Raw genomic sequence first — 22,722 nt, 5'->3', positions numbered from 1 at the left:
CTGCGCTTCAGCAATATTAATGAGCTTAACCAGAGACACCTAGGAAAACCCAAGCTGTGTCCGACACAGAACACAAGCAGACGGTGGAATGAGAGACCACACCAAGGAAAAAGGTAGGCATGTCTGCATTTACGCTCCTTATTTAGTAAAGAGACATGTACATGCCATCACGGAGTAGTGAGATCTTATTACTATTAACGCTCTGAACCAGTTTATCAAGCCCGTGAACTACAAAATGTTGGCACAAACCAGTTACATGAGCGATTATTAATTAATTCAAGTGTGTAGAGTGCAAAATAAGTGGGCTTGTGTGTATATAATCGCATATTTGGGGATCGTTTTACACAGTAATAGTGTAGACTGGGTTGCTAGCCGCGGCTAGTTAGAGCTGTTAGCTCCATTCTCACCCAAATACGTGTTTATCCACCGTCACATCGTCCCAGCTCAACTGAGGCGCCTTTAATCACCAAAAACACTAATCGGTTCGACAAGAAAAACCTATATCAACATCACGTGCGGGTTTGTCGTCGCGCGATCTGCGAGGCGTGCGTCGCCTTCTGATGACGCCGTCGACGCGCCAGTAATGGCTCTCACGCGAAAACCGGTCACCGGAGCGAGTGAATAAAGTGGTGAAGTTGTAGAAATTGTAAAGTTATAACGCGAAAATCGGTCTGTATGTGTGTCCGGTCACCGGAGCGAGTCAGTGTGATGTCTGGTATTAAATGTGTAAATAGCAGTGCAATTATCATAAAAAACAATAAATGGGTCTGGGGGTGTTTATCTCAAAAGGGTTGATCAGAGGTGTAATGATGTCACTCTCCCCGTTCATCTATATCTGTTCAATATATTCAAATATTTTATTAAATTCAAATGTTTTTGATCAAGTTTCTTTCTTAGAAAATCATTGTTATTTAAATGTGAGAAGTGTAGTCAAATATTCGGAGATTCATTATCAATAATATCTATGTTAGTAAAATAAACGATTATCTACAGCATTTTCCTTTTTTTAAAGCATAATCTTTAAAAAAATGGTTATTTTTATCTATATCCCATAATAATTTTATCCTTAGTAAAAAATGAAATTTCTCCAGGGTTTTTTCAGGTTGCACGTGGACAACGGAGCTACAGCTTTTAAATAATGCGTTGTCCTCATCTTCATTTTTTGTGATGCAGTTTAAAGATAGTTATAACGTTGATTCGTCATTGTCTGCTCTTTACTTGTAGCTGATTTGATTCATCAACGTTCGGTATGTTTCAGTGTGAACCTGACTGCTTTATGCTTTTATTCATATGCATGTAATACACGTGTAATTATATATGCAGCATCTAGTGCAACTTACAAGTTTAAATAACAATACAGTAAAGGGTCTTTAGATTTATTTATAGTTTGTATTTGTGGCTTTTAATAATAAGGAAGCTGCCTGTGGATGTACAGTCCAATACAAACTACTAGAAACTACTAGTGGAACATGTTTCTGTTTTGCGTTTCTCTCATTTAACATAAAATAAATTAACATTAAACTAACATTTAAAAATGAGACGGATGCAAATGCAAATTTCTTTGTATTTTGGACTATTCTTGATCACTTGAGGGATTTCTGCCCAAATGTTGTTAGTAAAAAATTAATGAATAAATAATTACCCCTTGTGCTGTACTGAAAGTCTTGACATCTTCTGTGATCTGGGCGATGCATCCTCCGTTTATGCAGTGAATATGGGCAGGATATACCACAGATAAGGCTTTTTCATTCAAAATCTCAGGTTGTTTTTGCAAGCATACAATCAGTGATGGCCTAGGAACAATCTGCAGTTTAAAAAAAAACCAAAAAAACGTGTCTAAAGTGAAAGAAAACAAGTTGACAAAAAGACTGAATCCGTGACTTTGGTGACTTATATAGCATGATGAGAAAATTGCAAGCAATTTAGTCCGGTCGTTTTTATACAAGGTGTAAACAAAGTGGTGACGAAAACTCCCAAAAAACGTACAATAAAGCACGCTTTAGATCAAATGCAGTAAGAGTTCAAAAGTGAATCCTCTCCAGGTCAAAACTGCCCACAAACCTTTTTAGCTCGTTTTAAAAAGCAAGATGCCCCGTTGGAAATTTGTGAAAAAGTAAGGTTATTGAACTGCAAAAGTAAAACAAACCATTCTAAATCGTGCTGGGTTGTATACTGGTTTAAAAACAACGCCTGTGGCTTAAATCTATTGAACCGTTGAGGTCTGTAGATGATGCATATTCTTCATTCAGGGTCTTGATTGGTACCTGTTTAACTAAAATACTTACATAAGTTTAATTAGCACAGAGTGATAAAGGAGAGGGGGTTGCCAAGGAGGGTGTTAAAAAAATTGCAATGGCACAGAAAGTAGTTCTTCAGCAGATTCTTAGGGCTATGAAACAAGAAAGACGAAGTGCAAAGAGCTGGCTTGCTGGCAGTGGGGTGTGTGAACGCTGTTTGTGACGGTTGGCTGCTGATTCTGACACTGAAAAGGACTTCCAAGGCCACGTGTCAGTCACAGGCTGTGTTTGCTCTGAGACGTCACTTCAGCGCTCGCGGACATAAGACGCCAAGCCTATTTTAAATCCAAAGATTGCCATTTAAGACTTTGCATGATTGCATTCCAATGCCCTGCAATTGGGATGCTGTGGTTTAAGTTGTGTATTAATTATATGCATATCAGTATATGATAATTTAAAAAATTAAAGCAGTGGATTTTCTAGTCGCCCAGCAGTGTGTGTGTGCATAGGGACTGGCTAAGGAGAAGACATGCCTAAAAACAAAAAAAAAAAAAAATTGTATGCTGACAGAAGGACCCTGCTAGTGTTCAAAGGGATAGTTCACCCACAAATGTAGCGGTTGAAACACAAAAGAGGAATTTTGAAGAATGTCGGAAACGGTTCTGGTAGGGCTCTGCGAGATTTGAAGAAAACTGTGATATGCAATACCTTGTTAAAAAAATGCCCATATGCGATATGTATATGCTTAAAGGGGTTGTAAAATTTCTATTTCATCATAGTTTTACAATATTTACAAAATGATTTTTTTTCGATTCTTTCTTAGAAGAGAAAAAGAATCTACGTGTAACTCTGAAAGGGACAGCAGTGGTTTAGCAGTTACATACAAAAAGTAATGTCACAACTCAGAAAATGACACTTTAACATCTGTGTGAAAATACAAACAAAAAAAAATGAAGGACACTGAATTTTATATCATTGTAACTTCAACTTTCCATCCTGTAAGTACTTCTTCATATACCACAGCAAACCACTACAGTCTGAGAAAGATCAGACATGATTTAAAGGAAACAGTGAACAGTCAGTGAATAAAAAAAGAAGAAAAAAGGAAAAAAGAACTTAGGCTGTCATCCTGAAAAAAAGTGGCTCATTCTGCAGTGTCTTTGAGGTTTTCTCAAAACTCACATTGTTACTGTGCAAAAGTGGACTAACATTATTAAATAATATAACTAAATACTAAAACTGGAAAGAAGAAGAAAGTAAAAGTTGAACAAAAACAAAAGAATTAATTATGTAATTATTTGTAATAATTGAGTAGCTTAACAGGAAAGGTCATATTAGAAGGTTGTGTTAGTAGTTTTTTGGTGAGCGGCTGGCAGAAGTGTTATCAGAGTGATAGTGTGTGTAGTGTTTGTGCCATGGCGTAAGCGTGTAGAGGACGGTTCTGGGCGGGACGTGGCGGGCTCGGTTTTGCGGTGAGCAAACATTCGATGTTTTTCGTTTCATTTTACACACACCGAAGTGGAACGCTAACACATCGAGCAAGGTAAGATACAGAGGCCGTTGAAACTATGAATATTTTTGAATCAGTTATTTTTTCTTTTTTCCATTTTCATTAAATTTTAGTTAAGGTTTTTAGTGATCTTGTTTCTGGTTTGTCATTTTTGTGTTTTTTTTTTTTTTTAATAGTATGTCTACATAGTTATTTATTCATTTATATTTCAGTTGCACCTTATTTTTAAATTACCAACTAGTTGAAATAAAATAAACAAAATAAAAACTAAAAATTATAACTACTAAAATAACAAAAACAAAAAGGTTTTTATATTTATTTCAGTTTACATTTATTTTAAACAACAAAAAATAGTTCATAGTTCAAATTTTTGTTTCAGTTTTAGTTAGCCCTACCCATAAAAACCTGCATGGAAGAATCAGTAACTAACCTTTTGACTGACAGAGGAAAAGATAAGCAGGCAACTATGTCAATAAAATGAAAGGTTCAGTTGAATGTCTTGGCAAAAAAAATAAATGGTACATCAATTTAGGAACCCTTTTCTTATGAATATTAAACAGGTTTGCGTCACGTTTGCCCAGTAGGCCTCGCTGACGTCAGCACGTCACGTCACACTAAATATTCATAGACCTGGCCTGCGCTTCAGCAATATTAATGAGCTTAACCAGAGACACCTAGGAAAAACCCCAGCTGTGTCCGACACAGAACACAAGAAGACGGTGGAATGAGAGACCACACCAAGGAAAAAGGGTAGGCATGTCTGCATTTACGCTCCTTATACTTTAGTAAAGAGACATGTACATGCCATCACAGAGTAGTGAGATCTTATTACTATTAACGCTCTGAACCAGTTTATCAAGCCCGTGAACTACAAAATGTTGGCACAAACCAGTTACAGAGCGATTTATTAATTAATCAAGTTCAAGTGTGTAGAGTGCAAAAAATAAGTGGGCTTGTGTGTATATAATCGCATATTTGGGGATCGTTTTTTACACAGTAATAGTGTTTAGACTGGGTTGCTAGCCGCGCTAGTTAGAGCTGTTAGCTCCATTCTCACCCAAATACGTGTTTATCCACCGTCACATCGTCCCAGCTCAACTGAGGCGCCTTTAATCACCAAAAACACTAATCGGTTCGACGTGACAGACTTGTTTCTTTTCTTTAAGAATATGCGATGTCAACATCACGTGCGGGTTTGTCGTCGCGCGATCTGCGAGGCGTGCGTCCCCCTCATAACACCCCCTACACGCCACAAAAAGCTCCCACCACAAAAAAACCTCTCACCGGAGCGAGAGAGGAAGATTATAGGCGACACTCTCCCCGTATCTGGTCGCTTTCCCCTCGATGTATTTGAGGTGTATCTCCAGGGTTTTTTCAGGTGAGTTGAAACGAGCTACAGCTTTAAATCATGCGATGGTCGCATCATCTTTCCTTGTTGAGGATGCAGTAAAGAAGTTATAACGTTGATTCTTCATTTGATGCTCTTTTACTCCTGTAGCTGATTTGATTCATCACGTTCGGTATGTTTCAGTGTGAACCTGCTGCTTTATGCTTTTATCACATGCATGTAATACACGTGTAATATATATGCAGCATCTAGTGCAACTTACAAGTTTAAATAACAATACAATAAAGGTCTTTAGATTTATTTATAGTTTGTGTTTGTGGCGTTTATAATAAGGAAGCTGCATGTGGATGTACAGTCCAATACAAACAACTAGAAACTACTAGTGGAACATGTTTCTGTTTTGCGTTTCTCTCATTTAACAAAAAAAAAAAAAGACAAAAAAAAAACATAAAAAAAAGACACATACAAAAACAAAAATCTCTTTATATTTTACTACTATTCTTGATCACTTGAGGGATTTCTGCCCAAATGTTGTTAGTAAAAAATTAATGAATAAATAATTACCCCTTGTGCTGTACTGAAAGTCTTGAAAATCTGGTGATCTGGGCATATGCATCTCCGTTTATGAGTGAATATTGGCAGGATTATACACAGATAAGGCCTTTTTCATTCAAAAACTCAGGTGCAAGCTACAATCAGTGAGGCCTATGAACAATCTGTTCCAGAAAAAACAAAAACTGTGCTAAAGTGAAAGAAAACAAGTTGACAAAAAGACTGAATCCGTGATTTGGTGATTAATATAGCATGATGAGAAAATTACAAGCAATTTAGTCCGGTCGTTTTTCACACAAGTGTAACAAAGTGGTGAGAAACTCCCAAAAAAGTACAAAAAGCACGCTTTAGTCCAATGCAGTAAGAGTTAAAAAGTGAATCCTCTCCAGGTCAAAATGCCACAACATTTAAACCATTAAAAATCAAGATGCCCCGGTGAAATTTGTGAAACGTAAGGTTATTTGAACTGCAAAAGTAAAACAAACATTTAAATTAGTGCTGGGTTGTATACTGGTTTAAAACAACGCCTGTGTGCTTTAATCTATTGAACAGTTGAGGTCTGTAGATGATGCATATTCTTCATTCAGGGTCTGATTGGTCCCTGTTTAACTAAATACTTTACTATAAGTTTTAATAGCACAGAGTGTTAAAGGAGAGGGTGTGAAGAGGGTTTAATTGCAATGGCACAGAAAGTAGTTTTCAGCAGATTTTTAGGGCTATGAAACAAGAAAGACGAAGTGCAAGAGCTGGCTTGAATGCAGTGTGTGTGTGAACGCTGTCTTGTGACCGGTGGCTGTGATTCTGACACTGAAAAGGACTTCCCAGCCCGTGTCAGTCACAGCTGTGTTTGCTCTGAGACGTCACTTCAGCACTCACCGGAATAAGACGCAAGCCTATTTTAAATCAAAGATGCCATTTTAAGACTTTGCATGATTGCATTCAATGCCCTGCATTGTGATGCTGTTGTTTATTAGTTATTAATTATATGCATATCATTATATGATAATTTAAAAAATTAAGCAGTGGATTTCTAGTTCCCAGCATGTTTTGCATAGGACTGGATAAGGAGAATAAATGCTAAAAAAAAACAAAAAAACCTTGTATGCTGTATGCTGACAGAAGGACCTGCTAGTGTTCAAAGGGATAGTTCACCCAAAAATGTATCTGTTGAACACAAAAGAGGATAATTTGAAGAATGTTGGAACCGGTCTGGTAGGGCTGTGCGAGATTGAAGAAAAATGTGATATGCAATACCTTGTTAAAAAAATGCCATATGCGATATGATATTGCTTAAAGTGTGTAAAATCTATTTCAATCATATTTTAAAATATTTAAAAATGAATTTTTTTTCGCATTCTTTCTTAGAAGAGAAAGAATCACTGTAACTTCTGAAAGGGACCAGCAGTGTTTTAGCAGTACATAAAAAGTAATGTCACAAATCAGAAAATGGCACTTTAACATCTGTGTGAACATATAAACAAAAAAAATGAATGACACTGATTTTATATCATTGTAACTTCACTTTCCATTCACTGTAAGTACTTCTTCATATAACACAGCAAACACTACAGTCTGAGAAAGATCAGACATGATTTAAAGGCAAGTGAACAGTCAGTGAATAAAAAAAGAAAGAAAAGGGAAAAAAATATTAGGCTCATCCTTGAACAAAAGTGGCTTTATTCTGAACGTGTCTTGAGGTTTTCTCAAAACTCACATTGTACTGTGCAAAAGACTATACATTATTAAATATTCTAACATAATACTAAAATTGGAAAGGATAAGAAAGTAAAAGTTGAACATAAAACAAAGAATGAATGAATTATGTAATTATTTGAATAATTGAGTAGCTTAACAGGAAATGTCATAATTCAGAAGTGTTGGTGTTTAGTTAGTTTTTGGTGAGCGCTGAGCAGAAGTGTTTCTCAGAGCGGAGTCAGTGTGCTGTAGTGTTGTGATGCCATGGCAGTAAGCGTGTAGAGACGGCTGGGCGGGGCGTGACGGGCTCGGTTTGCAGTGAGCAAACATTCAGATGTTTTCAGTTTCATTTACACACACCGAAGTGACACGTTAACACTCGAGCAAGGTAAGAACAGAGCTGGGATTGTGATGCAGATTTAGTTTATATAGTGTATAGTTTATTATAAAAAATATAGTTTGAATGCTTAAATATAAACTCGGGAGAGTAGTGTTTACAGTTCATGCTGAAGACACTAGATTATCACTAACATGGAAGTCTCTCTATTGATTTTCTCGTGAAGAGCTTGTGTGTTATTTTGGATGGATCCTGTTTTCTGGTTTGTGTTTGGATTATTATAAGCTTATTGTTTCAGCTGAATGTAATGGCTCGGTACAGGGTTTGTAGTTTTGCTATCACAGACAGTCATTAAAAAGTCCTCCGTGGATTGCCTCGTATTCTGATCTCATTAGCTAACGAGCTCTTGTGCTCCAGGCCTGTTGAGAGAAATGCTTAGGGGGAAAAAATCCATGCCCACCCTTATAAATAGATAAGTTCAAAATATAATTATTATTTTTTTATCATAATTTGGGGGGGGGGGGGGGGGGTCAAAAATACAGTAAAACATAATATAATATTGTGAAATATTATTTAAATATTAAAAGATCTGTTTTCTATTTCAGTTTTTCAAATGTCAGATTTGCTGTTTTCATGATTTTTTTTTTTTTTTTTTTTTTTTGTGACGTTTAACATTCAAAAGTTTGGGCTAAGTAAGATTGCAAAAAATTAATACTGTCATTCAGCAAAGATGCATTAAATTGATCAAAAAAGTGACAAAGACACTGTTTCTGTTTCAGATACATGCTGTTCTTTTGAACATTCCATTCAGCAAAGAGTTCTGGGAAAAATCTTTTTTTTACTATTTAGCAGCAAAAACAATGTTTTTAAGATTGACAATAATAAGAACCATTAATAATAATAATTGAGCAGTAAATTAGCACAGTAGAATGATTTCTGAAGGATCGTGTGAAACTGAAGGGTGGTGTAATGAAGCTGAAAATTCAGTTTTGCATTACAGGAATAAATTATATTTTAAAACATTATTTTACGATATTAAAGTTTTGAATGTATTTTTGATCAGAAAATGTAGCCTAGGTAAGAGACTACTTTCAAAAACAGATCAGTGCTATTTAAACAGTTTGATAAAGATTGGACTGCTCCTTGAACAAAAGTGTCTTTATGCTGGACGTGTCTTGAGGTTTTCTGTGTGTCTGGTGCAGCGATGGCTGGACCGAGGCCTGTGGTGATGAGCGGACCGTCTGGAGCTGGCAAAAGCACTCTGCTGAAGAAGCTGCTCAAGGAGTTTGATGGCATGTTTGGCTTCAGCGTTTCCCGTGAGTCACATGCTGAAGTACAAATGCTGAAAAATTCAACATAACCAAGAATGCTCTATTTCCAGATACGACGCGGAGCCCCCGTCCAGGAGAGGAGAACGGCAAAGGTTAGGCTTCTGATCTGCTACAGAAACACGGTTTTTCTGAAAATATCTTTATTTTTAAGAAGGTATATGTGACCCTGGACCACAAAACAAAACGAAATTGAGATTTATACATCATCTGAAAGCTGAATAAATAATCTTTTCATTGATGTATGGTTTGTTAGGAGGACAATATTTGTCTGAGATACAACTATTTGAAAATCTAGAATCTGAGGGAGCAAAAAAATCTAAATATTGAGAAAATCATCTTTAAAGTTGTTCAAATGAAGTTCTTAGCAATGCATATTACTAATCAAAAATTAAGTTTAGATATATTTACAGTAGGAAATTTACAAAATATCTTCATGGAACATGATCTTTACTTAATATCCTAATGATTTTAGGCATAAAAAAAAATCTATAATTTTTGTAGTTCTATCAACGAGAGACCTATCTTCTGAATAATTCCCTCTTTTTTTTTCAGACTATCATTACGTCACCAGGGAAGTGATGCAGGCGGCCATAGCAAAGGGTGAATTTATCGAAAATGCTGAATTTTCAGGGAACATGTATGGAACAAGGTACAGTCCTCCTTATTAAGACTCTTGTTCGTATGTGAAGGAACATCGCTGACATCCTCCTTTTGACACTAATAGGATTTCTTAAAGGTTTTTGTGATTAATGAAATGAATCGATGAAATCAATTCATTAATCAATGAAATGAAAGTAGTATATTTTAGTTGTTTGTATTTAAATTTATTGTACTAAATTTTATTTATGGAATGGTTATGATCCATTTAGTAACTGTTAACCACTTTTTGAGCGTAGAACTTAAACTGACGTAAATTTTTAATGCTTTGGAGCACAGACTTTGCTTTGGTCTCTTTTTAAAGAAGTCACTTGGGAAAATTGTTTCTGGAGTGGAAAAAATGTATACTGTGTATATAAATATATATATGAAAAATGCACAAAACATTTAAATTTGATATGAAATATGTAACGTTTTACTCTCAAGCTGTGTGAAAAGCAAAGCCCTGTATCTAAACAAGTTTTGTTCCAAATATGAGGTTGACAAAAAAATTGTTTTCAGTAAGATTTTGTTTGGGCGCAGTACTAAACGTTTCCACTAGAGAAAGAAATTCGCTTCCCATTCGTTTGCAGTGTGGTCATTTTTGACTGCAAACAGTACAAGTGTGGCTATTTTATTTATTTATTTTTATTCTTTTCAGGACCATTTAATCTTTTTGAATCATGTCTTTACCAAGTTTCCTACAATTCCTATGAAGTAAACAATAAATAAATAAATAATAAAAAAAATTTGTCATGAATAGAGAAATCCTGTATATGCATGCAGGAATATGTATGTAGTTGTAACTAACATCATTTTTGCCCCGTTCACAGTAAAGCAGCTGTTCAGGCTGTTCAGGCCAAAAATTTGATTTGCATTTTGGACATTGACATGCAGGGAGTGAAGAACATCAAGAGAACCGATCTCAACCCCATCTATGTGTCCATCCAGCCTCCGTCAATGGAAACCCTGGTGAGGAATCATCCGTCTCAATCCAGATATTATATTTGCACGCCTTTTCAAGGTTTTAATCTAAAACTTCATCTCTTCAGGAAAAACGATTAAGGGATAGAAAAACCGAATCTGAGGAAAGTCTACAAAAGCGTTTGCGTGCAGCCAAAGTTGACATGGAAATAAGTAAGTAATTATTTGGAATAAAATACTGCAGTAATTGTTTTCACATCTAACTGTATATCCATATTTCAGGTAAAGAGCCAGGTTTGTTTGATGTGCTGATTATCAATGATGACCTTGACCTAGCGTACGGGAAATTAAAAGATGCTCTTCTTGAGGTAAGATTTTCCAGTCACTAGGGCCCAGATTTACTAAACATGGCTAATTAGTCCGATCGCAATCCCATAGAAGCGCCGATGTAAAATGAAATACTCCCTCCCATAAAATGTGCATTTGACAGGGAAAATCCTACAGATGCATCCCTCTGATAAACACAGAAATGTTTCAGTTAAAACCAGTTGTTTAACTTTATTTTGGATTTATTTGGAACGAAATCCAGTGGAGCAAAAATTTTATATTTAGAAGAAAAAACTATTGAGTACTATCAAACACTTTATGCATCTTATAGTTGATTTATTGATTATTTTCCCATACTACTTTCTATTTTCAGCTGTTGTTTTTATTACTTTACAAATAGAAGTGTGTTATGGAAGCCTGTTTCCACCACTGGATAAAAACAATAAAAAAAATAGATTTTACAATTCAGAGTTTTTTTTTTTTTTTTCTCATAATTGCGAGTTTACATCTTGCAATCCTGACTTTATAACGCGCAGTTGTGTTATATTGTCAGAAATGTGAGATATAAACTGACAATTGCAAGAAAATGACCATTTTCAGGGAAAAGAAGTCAGAATTGTGAGATTAAAGTTCACAATTATCTTTAAAAAAAAAATTTTTTTTCAAGTGGCACCCAAATCTGGTTATAGTACATACTGGTTACAAAGATATACCGGGTGCCAATATGGTTTCGGTACCCAACCCTCCTTTCATATTTACACTAAAAAAGTGATTGTATCAGATTATAAATCAAGCACATCACAAAAGATGTCCGCCTCGCAGTGCACCACAAAACCGTTACACCGTAACATCCCTCTAATGTCTTCTAATGTCTTCCTTCATCTGCGTAACAGCTAGTTCTATCTCTCTCATGTGAGAATATTTCACTCACGGTTTCTCTTCCTCAAACAGGAAATCCAGAAGGTCAGAGACACCAGCAAATCGTAGCACACATAATTCCTGGGTTAAAGGTCAGAAACATGAAGATTCAACCAAGAAACACTCTGAAAGTCCTTGTTATTTTTAAATGTTTTTTTTTTTTTTTTTTTTTTTTACATTTTTTTATAAAAATTGAAGAGATTGTAGATTTTATATATCTGTCTAGCATGTTCACTAATTGAATTTTTTTTTTTTTTTTTTCTATGCTCATATTTTATTATAACTCATTCTTTGCTGTTCCAAACACAACGCAGCTTTCCATTCGCAATATTTTATCATTCAGAGCTATTATGTGCACATACGAGCGGCGCGGTGCACCTGCTTTCCCTCAAATATAATTGCATCTGAATGTCTGACATCGTACACGTCGAGGAAAGCTTGGTTTCTTAACTAATACCTAATTCTTAAATGATGGAAATGGTTGCGTCTCATCATGTTCCGCCGAATACACATTACATGCACATGACTCCGAATCAGATTACACTTTGTAATTAAGGAATTTTTACTTTAATATATTTAGCAGCTTTGAAAGTTTTATAGCGTTCAAAGCCGCTGCAGGTTTTGTTTCAGACTCAAGGCAGCTTATAAACACAGCCAGCAGTCTCTCAGTAGGTTTAGGAGGCATTAATGATGCTTTTAGTCTTATACAGCTGATCTTTAGTAGATTGTTCCAGCAGGTCTGATCTATTCATGTTAATATTAAATGTTTCAATATCCATATTATTTGATGGTCACATTTATTCAAGTACTGTATGTTACTCATCGTCCATTGAGTGTGGAAAAAGATGTAATATAATAACTTGTGATGTACAGACCTACAAATGAAACACGAAGTTTATCAAAATGGAACAAAGGTTTTCCTAAAAGGGCACAATTTTAACAAATCAGGAGCCAAATGACCAGACACCAGCTGTTTCTGGCATGTGGAGCGACCTTGTGTACCTTGTGTGTGTGGTTTTTATTTTTTAACATCGTGTCATTCCTTGGTGCATCTTAAACATCCCCTTGAAAGAAATCTGTCAAATGTTTATGGTGTCTGTGAAATCTGAGAAATGCAGATAATGTCTCAAAACAATGTCTAAACCAAATGTCACCGTTTTCTTTCTTTTTTTTTTAATTCTAGAACTGTTTCGATGTACCGTGCAAGTGTAATAAAACTGCACCATTACTGTGATGTATGTGACTGTCTTGATTAGTTACAGTAGAAATATACATTATAATATCTTGTTTGAAACTTTGAATGCAGGCACAATATGATATAACTGATATGATATAATGGCCATTGTATTTGATGATATTGATGTTATGTTAAGTTAACCCTTGTTTAATTTCTTTTTTTTTTTTTTTTTGGCTGTTAGTGCAAACAACATACATGTTTACCAAAATGTGTATTTTTATATTTCACCCACATTTCCTTTCATAAATCTAATTCACACTAGGTAAATAAAAAAAGATAGACTCAGGAGCTTTAGGCCAAAAATGTTTCCCCACTGAAAACTGCAATGTTTAATCCAGGTAGCAACTAATCTGACAAAACACACACAAAGTCTATTATTTTCTGTGTACTTAATGCAAAGCAGAAAAAATATAAAACTTCATATATAGCCTGCTATTAAATGCATCCGGTTTGAACCAATTCTCATTATTAACTACAACTTTTGCCTGAACAAACTCCTAATTTGCTGCTTATTGATAGTAAGGTAGTTGTTAAATGTAAGTCTGGAGTAGGGTTAAGGGATCTAAAACATGATCATGCAGAATAAGACACTGATATGTGCTTTATTAGTATTAAACAGCCAATATTCTAGTATTATGCAACTAGTTAATAGTGAAAACAGGATCCTAAACTGAAGTCCTTTGGGAATGTTTGCCATCGAGTCAGATATGAAAGTCAAAGTGGAGTGGCAAAACACGGTTTATTTTTATTCCAGGAAATAGTCTCTATTAATGAAATGTTAAAGCTCTCAGCTGAACAAATTCTAGTACTTGTATTAAATTCAAATATTTTTAACAACAATCAAGAGTGTGTTCCACAAGCTTAAGATTGTGAGAAACATACAGGTACGATACAAAAGTGCAAAATGTAACATTAAACATGAGAGGCAAACGTGAAACGACTCAACAAAAGAAGCAAGTTGCTGGCTAATATTCACATCAGCAGCACTGAGATGATGAAGACCATCGATACATAATGAACGGAGGCTTACTGAAGCAGGCTGGGAAGCTTCTGGCTGTTTGCTGGTTAGAAGAGCAATTAATAAAATATAAGAGCACATGATCTCACAGTGTCTCGAAACAAAAAATAAGAAGACTCACCTTGACACTTACTTCCTAAACAAGCCTCAGCAAACGCACAAGATAACATATGAGACCGATCTTCACTGATCATAAATTAGACACTAAAATCAGCTTCAGGGTTGAGTGATGTGCTGCTGGGTGTGAATGTGTGTCCTATCAGAGCACAGCTACACCTCCGTCACAGCGGCTGGTGATCATGTTACCAATCTCCGTCCACGTGTCCAGATGGGGGTCGTAGATTTCCACCGAGTCTACGGTGACCGGCGCTGAAAAGTCCCGGCTGGAGGTCCGACCTCCCACCGCATATAACAAACCATTAACGGCTGCAACCGTTACGCCAGCGCGCGGGACGGCCATCGGCGCCACCTCCACCCACTTCTCCTGGAACAACAGAGCCATGTACTGCATTAAACCAGAAGTCAGAACATTTGCATACAGGGTTACATTTGTGGAAATGTCAGTAGGGCTGCAACTAACGACATTAATAAAAACAGTATTCTTCCACCAAACAATGTAGTTCCTCAGAAACAGTTGTGGTTCCAACAAAGTTGTTGTATGTAGAGTAATTTACAACAACTTCGAACGTGGCTCAACCAATCAGAATCTATCCGTTTTTATAATAATTATTAATAATGTTATTCTACATCCTGCCCAGTGTTGACCTAAAAAAAACGTGCAATATAAACTATACATTATGTGCAAAAAAAAGGGTCAAATATATTACATTCTATAACAACTGTTTGCTTACCATTTTAAAGCTGAAGTTAAAATCACTAAAAAACAACTGTTTGCTTAAAAGTAAAGTTAAAATCACTTATTTAAAAATCACATTTGACCAAGGAACAAACATTTTACCCGCAACAAACATTTGACTGAACAAAGTAATTCTATATCATATTTACATCAATGAAGTGCTTTTAATTCACTTTACTATGGAAGGCCATTTCCGCCACTGGATTAAAAAAATTGTGACTTTTTATCCGCAATTGTGAGTTTATTTCTCACAATTCTGTTTGTTTTTTTTTCTCAGAATTGCGACTTTATTTCGTGCAATTGTGAGTTTATGGGCATTCTCGCAATTCTGAGTTTATTTCTCAGAACTGTGAGATATAAACATAATATTGCGATATTTAACAAAGTCACAATTATAAGAAAAAAAAATGCGATTTTTGTGACTTTCAAATGCAAGATATAAACCTGCAATTCTTAAAAAAAAAATAAAAAGTCAGAATTGTAGATGTAAAACATTTTTATTCTATGGCAGAGAAAAGCTTCCATACTTTACTGTTACTGCTCTCATAAAAATACAATTCTTCGCGTTGCATGTACAGTCGTTTAATGTCTATCAAGAAATATTTTAGTAAAATGTATTAAGTCATGCTCTGTCTGTTTGATGCACAGGACTAGCCGCATTAAATTATATGCTTACGTGTTTGTTTGAAATTTGAAACAAATTCTGTGAAGTAACGTGACCGAATAGACGAGATTAATCAATACTCAGATTCGTCCGGTTATTTTCATTATTGATAAGTTGTTGCAGCGCTATGTGGATCAGACTTTATGGGGTTCTAACCTCCTCCAGGCAGTACTTCTCCACTGTGTCCAATGATCCCAGAGCCTCATTCCAGCCTCCTACAGCGTAGATGCAGTTATTGAGGCTAGCTACACCCACGTACGCCCGCCGGGTCACCATGACAGGCAGCGCGCTCCAGCGGCGAGAGATGGGGTCGTAAACCTCAGCCGAGCGCAGCTCCGTACCCTCATCACTGATGCCACCGATCACGTAGATGAAGCCTGGAACAGACGCACAACATACTGAAGACATTTCATATTTCCACAGTGCACTCACTTGGCTTGGTTACTGGCTAACATTATTTTCCCTGCAGGTATAATACAGTGCTACAGTGGGGGTGTATTTTTGATTACACTAATTATATATTAACTCATTACATAAAAAGATTCCAGAAATTAGGTGCTTGTAATTAGATTACAGTTACTTTTCTATAGATCACATGCAGGTTTGGAACGACATGAGGGTGAGTAAATGATAACAAAATTTAATTTTTGGGTGTACTATTCCTTTACCACTTGCGTACCTTGCAGCTCACAGCAGCCAAAATAATATCGAGGAACAGCCATGCTCCCAATAACCTCCCATTTATTTTCTTCCGGGTCATAACGTTCCATGGTCTTCCCGATTTCTGAGCCAATCCAGCCACCTGAAACCATAAGCATTTTTATGCAAAGTAACATTTATTGCCCTCAGTGTGTACATTTATCAGTGCATGCACTGGCAGGAAACACATGACCTAGGCATGCTGACAAATCACATGGTGTTACAGTGCGACTGAACAAAACCCTGAAGAGCGATGCAGACTGACAGTGCCTAAACTCATCCTGCCGGAAAACATCTAAATTTGCGTACCAAGTGCGTAAAGAGCTCCATGACAGGAACAAAGTCCGACCCCACAGCGTGGATAGTTCAGAGATGCCACTGCCGCCCACTGCTTGGTCACTGGGTCATACCGCTCCGTGCAGTCGAAAATCATGGAGTCCTTTTCTCCTGTGCAAGACAAGACGGCTGTATGTTTATTATTTCATTAATTGGATAAAAGCATCTGCTAAGTGAATAAATGCACTGTAAATGTAGTGCATCATTTAGTGCGTCCCAAATCAAAATATGTTGCAATGAGTTTTCCAAAGGAAACCAGACAGCATGCTATTTCCGGTGGAACTTTGAAGTGCAGATAAGTGCACACTAATATTGTTCAAAACCCACTGCGCACCGGATGAAGATTTGATTAGAACAACAGACATGACTTAAAAAGAGTCAAAAAACTGAAATGCATACAACAAATATTCTGAACTAAACAACTAAAACGATCAAAAATCCTGGCGGTGGCTGACAACTAAAAAAAAGGGAAAAAACGCTGGCAGGGAAAGAGTTAATGACCGAGGATCATGGTTTCAGCTAAAAATCTTCTTCGAAAAAGATGGATGAGTGAATTAACAGCAAATTAAAATTTTTAGGGGAAATATCCCTCTAAGTCTAAGTATAAATTAGAAGTAATACTGATATTGATGTTTGCCTTTAAAAATAATATTTTATAGGGGGTGCATCCAAGAAGTATTTTTTATTTTTTTTTGCATGGGTCCTAATATTGATATGTGGCCACACTACAGAAGACACACACACTTACCCCCCACTACATATATCATGCCTTCCAGGACGGCCACCCCGAGTCCACTGCGGGCCTGATGCAGGGAAGACACCGTGGTCCAGTACTGACTGAACGAATCAAAGCGCTCGACGCAACTCAAAGCCCGACTGTCACTCCATCGGCCACCCTGCAGACGAGTGTAACCGCCTGAGAGACAGAAGCAGAAAGACGGTGAATTGCACAAACGATAAAGACGAGTATCACATCTGCACACTCGCAGAAGAGTTCCCGTACCAATGGCATAGAGGTACTTGCGGGCTTTCCTCCGGGGCCGGGCCTTGGCCGTCTGCAGAAGGCTGAAAGGTTTGCTCTCTTTCGGGGACTTGTTGACTTCAGTGTACTCTCTCAGAAGGGTTTGCAATGCAACTCTCAAACTGAAGTCAGAAATACCTGCAGGAGAAAGTCTTGTTACCGATGTGTACACAAAAAAACAAACATCATAAAACTATATAAATAATTCCGGCTCTAAACTACATCCACCTAGACATACATTCAAATCTACATGAATACATCAAGCTGCAAACATATCAGTATGATTGTGCTAATGCACTTAAAGTCAGTGTTGAGGAGGTTAGACTAAAAAAAACAGTGTAATTAAAATACTGTACTAATTACTTTCTAAATCCCATATCAAACTTGACAAGACACGGATAGACATTAAACTGCTCTTTTAATTCTTTCAAATAAATAATATAAAATTGCATACATTTTACTTGAACTGACTAAAGTACTTAAAGAGAAAAATTTACATTAAAATGAGATGTTAGATTGTTAAATAGTAATGTTAAATCCACTACTGTTTTATAGACAATAATGTTTTGTAGTCTATACAGTATTTATGCGATCAGAAGTAACTGTAATTAAATACTTTTTCAAGGGAAATGTTATTATATTACATTAGTTAGTTACTTAGTAATGCATTATACCCAACACTGTATACAGTTTATATGACCTTAAAAAACCTTAAGAGATTAAGGTGTTTTATTGTTGGATGTAATAATGAACATTGCAGTCGTCATTTACTCCCGACATCCTCTGATCTACCTAAATGCGTTTATGTTCGAGCTAATAATTTGTGATCCAGCTTTACTTACTTTTTTTTTTTTTTTATGAATCTTTGCAAATCGCCCTTTCCTAATTAAGTGCTAGTTAGCAAGTTCTACAACGAATGCAGCTAAAGTTATGAATCTCTCAGAGAGCGTCTCGGGAGAGAGGGGCGCGGTCAGCAGAGCTCATTAACATTTAAAGGAACATGCAATAAAACGGGTGGCTGTAGACAGAGCTGTTTTTGACAGGGTAAAAAGTGTTGTTTTACACAACCATTGAAAAATTGTAACCAAAGTATGTTATAGACTTTTCATTAATACCCTAAAGAATGTGTAAAATGGGCATCCGATGACCCCTTTAATTATTTTTTATTTGAAACTTCTTTTTCTTTTTCTGTCCCTATTAATTTTGATGATCATGAATTCTCTTGTAACACATTTTGAATAACCATTGTGTAAGAATTCATTGTTTAACATAACTTGCATTGCCTATATTATTTGACAGAAGAATATTTCTTCAGATTATTGTTAATATTGAATGTAATCATTTATTGATCAACGCAGTTTGCCAAAAAACTACAATTCAAACAGCAGAGCCAAAACACAAAAACAGAAAACCTTTATTGTATCTTGTCAAACAATAAGATATGATATAAATGAGACCTTAAGAAATGTAAGACTCATATTTCACACTTGTTTTCAGAATCATTCAAGCACATTTTTTTTTTAATTGTTAAAGTTTTTTGAATTACCATTGTGTATGAATATATATTTTAACATAACTTGCGATGCCTATATTATTTGACAAAAGAATATTTTATTCATTTTTTTGCTCTTAAATCCTCTTAAAATGTCTCAATGTAACATTTCTGTAAATTATAACCTTGTCAGACTACGTGAAAGTTTCTTCCTATTATGTGCACTAAAGTGAAACAGCATCTCTCTCACCCTCGATGTACTTGTAGAGTCTCTGAGGAGACAGCAGCGGGAAGCGCACCGGTTCCAGGACTTCCACCACATGCTTCTTCCTGTGCGGCACGTCGTGGTGCAGCCAGTCCATAGCAGCGGTGAACACCTGATACTCGTCTTCGATCCTGAGCTCCTCGCTGCGGAGCAGCTTCACCAGCTGATCTTTAGACAGGCTTGAGAACTCTTCTGAGGTGCACACCTGACTCCAGACACAGGATGCAGAGGTTTCAAAACCATGGAGGCTAAACATTTGGAGCCCTACAAAAATCACTGCAGAACAAAAGTGGGCATTACTCATAATAGTTCCTTCCTATACTTACTACAGGTGCATCCTGCCCGGAGTAACCTGCAGTTAACCCTTCTGTAGGGTTGGTCAGTTTGACCTGCATTTGATTCTCAAAGTGCTTGAAACACTGGTTTAACTATTATTTTCTTTTTTAAATATTTTGTTTTGTTTTTTCATTTAGGGTCACGAATGTGCATGCAAAGTTTCAACACATAGGTTTGTTTTGGAAAAGCTGTACAAATTGTGTTTATCATCAGATGTGTTTGGGGTCAAATTGCAATTTGCCAAAAATCCACACTTTGTAAAACAGCAAAGAGTCAGGTGAAAAACTGAAAACTTCTCTGTGATCATCAAACACTGAAACACAAGTGCTGTCTAGAAAATATCCAGCCATGTAATATGAAAAATAGAGACATTTATCGAAGAAGATACAAGACAAGAAACACTGTGTGCAGGACAATGACGCCTCAGTCCCCTTCAAAGATGATTTTAGTTTGGGGAAAAGCCAGAGGATCTCTCCATGAGACATGATGCACATCGTATTGCATTTCTCATATCATTTGTATTTTTCGTATTACATGGCTGGAATCTGCATACTTTCCGGACAGCCCTCGTGTGATATATACATGAGAATTAATTAAATTTAAGACGGCTAATGTTGCTAAAGCTATGCCGGATGCTGCCTTCACGTGCTACCAGAATGATTGTAAAAGGAATGTGGGAGCTAAAACATTGCATATGAAAGCAATGTGAAGTAGTCGACCACTTGAACTTGTCAAGCTCATAATCACATGTTTGTGATAGCAGCTAAGGCACCATGAGACCAGCTGTCGTTATTTTATCACTCCGTGCTCCTCGTCTGTGTAATTCATAAACGATCATTTATTATGCAGATGACTGACTTTTAAACCTTAACAAAAAATACTCCAACTTCTATATAGGGGTATGCCAAAGATCAACAACTCAAATCTACTCAAACTCACAAAAACAAACACCAACTCATTTGCATTTAAAGGGACACACACAAAAACAAAGAAACTTACAACAAAACAAAAAATTATCAAATATAAAAACATAGAAAAAAACATAACACATTTAAACCCCAAAAAAAACTCACATACACACTCATAGAAACTTACAGGATGTTTTAATGGTACAAAGACCTCTTATATGTCCAAAGATCAAGGCATGACACATTTATACCCCTCAATCAGGGTTAAAAGAAACAAAAACTCAATGCTGAGGATATCTGAAACGGAAAACTCGCGTCACTGAACCCACCTCTAGAAAGTGGACATGGATGTAGTCTTCAGTGAACTGTAACAGCTCCATACAGGCGATCTGCTCCAAAAAGCGAAAGATCCCCACACAGTTGGATGGGTCCATATGAGCCCGCAGGAACTCTCCACATATATCCACCACCTCACTCAGCTGCAGCATGTCTGCAGCCACCATCAGCTCCTGCACCGTGTCCACCGTCACGTCGATAAAGCCTGTCAGGAGCAGAAGAAGCGCTTTTTTAATATGTCTGCCATTCATACACTGGGAAGAGTTTACATTACACTCTTATACACAGTGCAGCAAAGGCTTATCTTAGTATTTTTGTCTTGTTTCTAGTCAAAATATCTAAAAAAAAAAAAAAAAAAAAAAACATCTTAAATTAAGATGCATTTACATAGACAAGCAAAATTACATAAGATATTAAGTCTTGTTTCCGGGACGGGGGAGAATGAATTAAGTGCATTTTGCTTAAAATAAGTAAAATGATCTGCCAGTGGGGTAAGTAAAATACTCTTGTTTTAAGAATGTTTTTTTTTTTTTTTATAATGTAAATCCATGTGAGAATAAACGCTTTATATTTTTCACTAAACGTTTGAGTGCCTTAGAGTTTTTGATGAATTAAGAAGTCCTGCATCCAAACAGCACCGATTTATGGACTGTATACCCCATAGGGCTGCACGATTATGACAAAAATCATAATTGTCGATTATTCGCTTGAAACTGTAATTGCGATTATTAATTACGATTATCACAATTTTCATTGAATGATGTTTATACCAATGTTTGATGCAACTGCATGCTGTATTTTTATATGAAAATAAACAAGCGGAAATCACTCTTTTTGTGTTTTTCTGTAGTATTAAGCCTCAAAAGTCAACTATACATCAGATTGGTTTCTTCTTTAAATGATAAAAAAGTAAAAATATGAATGGTATTATAATATTATACTAAAACTAAAATTAAAATAATGGGGAAAAAACTCTTATGATAACATGCAGAAAGGAAAAAAATGCATCTTAAGCACGCAGAATAACATAAGTGGACATTGAACGATTAATTGCCGCTTTGAACAATAACGTAATTGTGGCATCCATAATTGTAATCGCGATTAGAAATTTTATTAATTGTGCAGCCCTAATACCCCAGTAGCATTTTTTTTTTTTTGCATGTTTTTGATTTATAACTTCCTTCAGGCATCTGAAGTGATGGACAAACACATGCATACCAGTGTAAATAAATTCTAGGAGAATTTCAAAGACGTCAGCTTCCACTCCAACAATGCGAACCTCCTCCTCATGGGCTTCGCTCATGGCTCCAGAGAACAGAGCAGCGAAGTACGGGCCGCTGGCAGCCAGCACCAGCTTATGGACCCCGAACACCCTTCCGCCGACCAGCAGTCGCACATCACAGAAGTCAGACTGAAGGCGCATTTTGTTCATCTGCGCTAGCAGGAGCCCAGCGTGTCTGTCTGAGGAGAGAATCCCCCGATGGCTCTCGGCTCCCGCCGCGGAGCACTGAGGATGCGACAGAGACGGACCAGCGCAGGACATGATGATTCCAGCTGGACACCACAACAAGCTCTTTTACCTGTACACAGAAACAGAAACATTCAATACTTCGAGAAATACACTTACTACAAAATTGGAACTGAATTTGAGATAGCAAACGAGCAGAATTCAAATGCAAATTAGCTGATTTATTCAAAATGTTACATTTGACTGCATATTATAAATGATCTCTCTTGTT

General features: G+C 36.4%; 2 protein-coding genes across 9 annotated transcripts in view; one reads left to right on the top strand and one right to left on the bottom strand.

The window, feature by feature from the left end:
* guk1a (guanylate kinase 1a) lies at positions 1-13,049 on the top strand. Of its 5 annotated transcripts, XM_042717762.1 has the most exons (9): positions 521-605; positions 5,028-5,125; positions 8,882-8,995; positions 9,061-9,102; positions 9,563-9,659; positions 10,480-10,618; positions 10,699-10,783; positions 10,853-10,938; positions 11,849-13,049. In XM_042717762.1, exons 2-9 carry the CDS (start codon positions 5,092-5,094, stop codon positions 11,882-11,884), a joined length of 633 nt encoding a protein of 210 aa, XP_042573696.1. In that variant the 5' UTR covers positions 521-605; positions 5,028-5,091; the 3' UTR covers positions 11,885-13,049. The 5 variants fall into 5 exon arrangements, with proteins under 5 accessions (XP_042573697.1, XP_042573696.1, XP_042573700.1 ...); XM_042717763.1 differs by lacking the exons at positions 521-605; positions 5,028-5,125 and adding an exon at positions 1-113; XM_042717766.1 differs by lacking the exons at positions 521-605; positions 5,028-5,125 and adding an exon at positions 1,091-1,102.
* Positions 13,050-13,772: 723 nt separating this feature from the next.
* The window catches only part of LOC109045448 (intracisternal A particle-promoted polypeptide), a 10,139-nt gene continuing 1,189 nt past the window's right edge, over positions 13,773-22,722 (bottom strand). For all 4 annotated transcript variants that reach the window (XM_042717757.1, XM_042717759.1, XM_042717760.1 and 1 more), the window contains 9 exons: positions 22,202-22,563; positions 20,977-21,188; positions 19,389-19,608; positions 17,629-17,784; positions 17,374-17,541; positions 16,599-16,736; positions 16,270-16,392; positions 15,747-15,967; positions 13,773-14,554 (listed from right to left, as the gene is read on the bottom strand). In XM_042717757.1, the coding sequence (XP_042573691.1) occupies positions 14,330-14,554; positions 15,747-15,967; positions 16,270-16,392; positions 16,599-16,736; positions 17,374-17,541; positions 17,629-17,784; positions 19,389-19,608; positions 20,977-21,188; positions 22,202-22,526 (1,788 nt within the window). In that variant the 5' untranslated portion in view covers positions 22,527-22,563 and the 3' untranslated portion in view covers positions 13,773-14,329. The remainder of the gene's footprint in view (positions 14,555-15,746; positions 15,968-16,269; positions 16,393-16,598; positions 16,737-17,373; positions 17,542-17,628; positions 17,785-19,388; positions 19,609-20,976; positions 21,189-22,201; positions 22,564-22,722) is intronic.

Source organism: Cyprinus carpio, chromosome B2 (assembly GCF_018340385.1).
Source record: "Cyprinus carpio isolate SPL01 chromosome B2, ASM1834038v1, whole genome shotgun sequence".
NCBI classification, from domain to species: domain Eukaryota; kingdom Metazoa; phylum Chordata; class Actinopteri; order Cypriniformes; family Cyprinidae; genus Cyprinus; species Cyprinus carpio.
This window is presented reverse-complemented; position numbering and strand designations above follow the sequence as displayed.

Bases quoted from the DNA above. Each gene is read 5' to 3' on its own strand.
- guk1a (XM_042717762.1), top strand. From the start codon at position 5,092: ATGTATTTGAGGTGTATCTCCAGGGTTTTTTCAG. The intron at 9,660-10,479 runs GTACAGTCCTCC...CCCCGTTCACAG, and splicing joins GGGAACATGTATGGAACAAG to TAAAGCAGCTGTTCAGGCTG. The intron at 10,619-10,698 runs GTGAGGAATCAT...TCATCTCTTCAG, and splicing joins CTCCGTCAATGGAAACCCTG to GAAAAACGATTAAGGGATAG.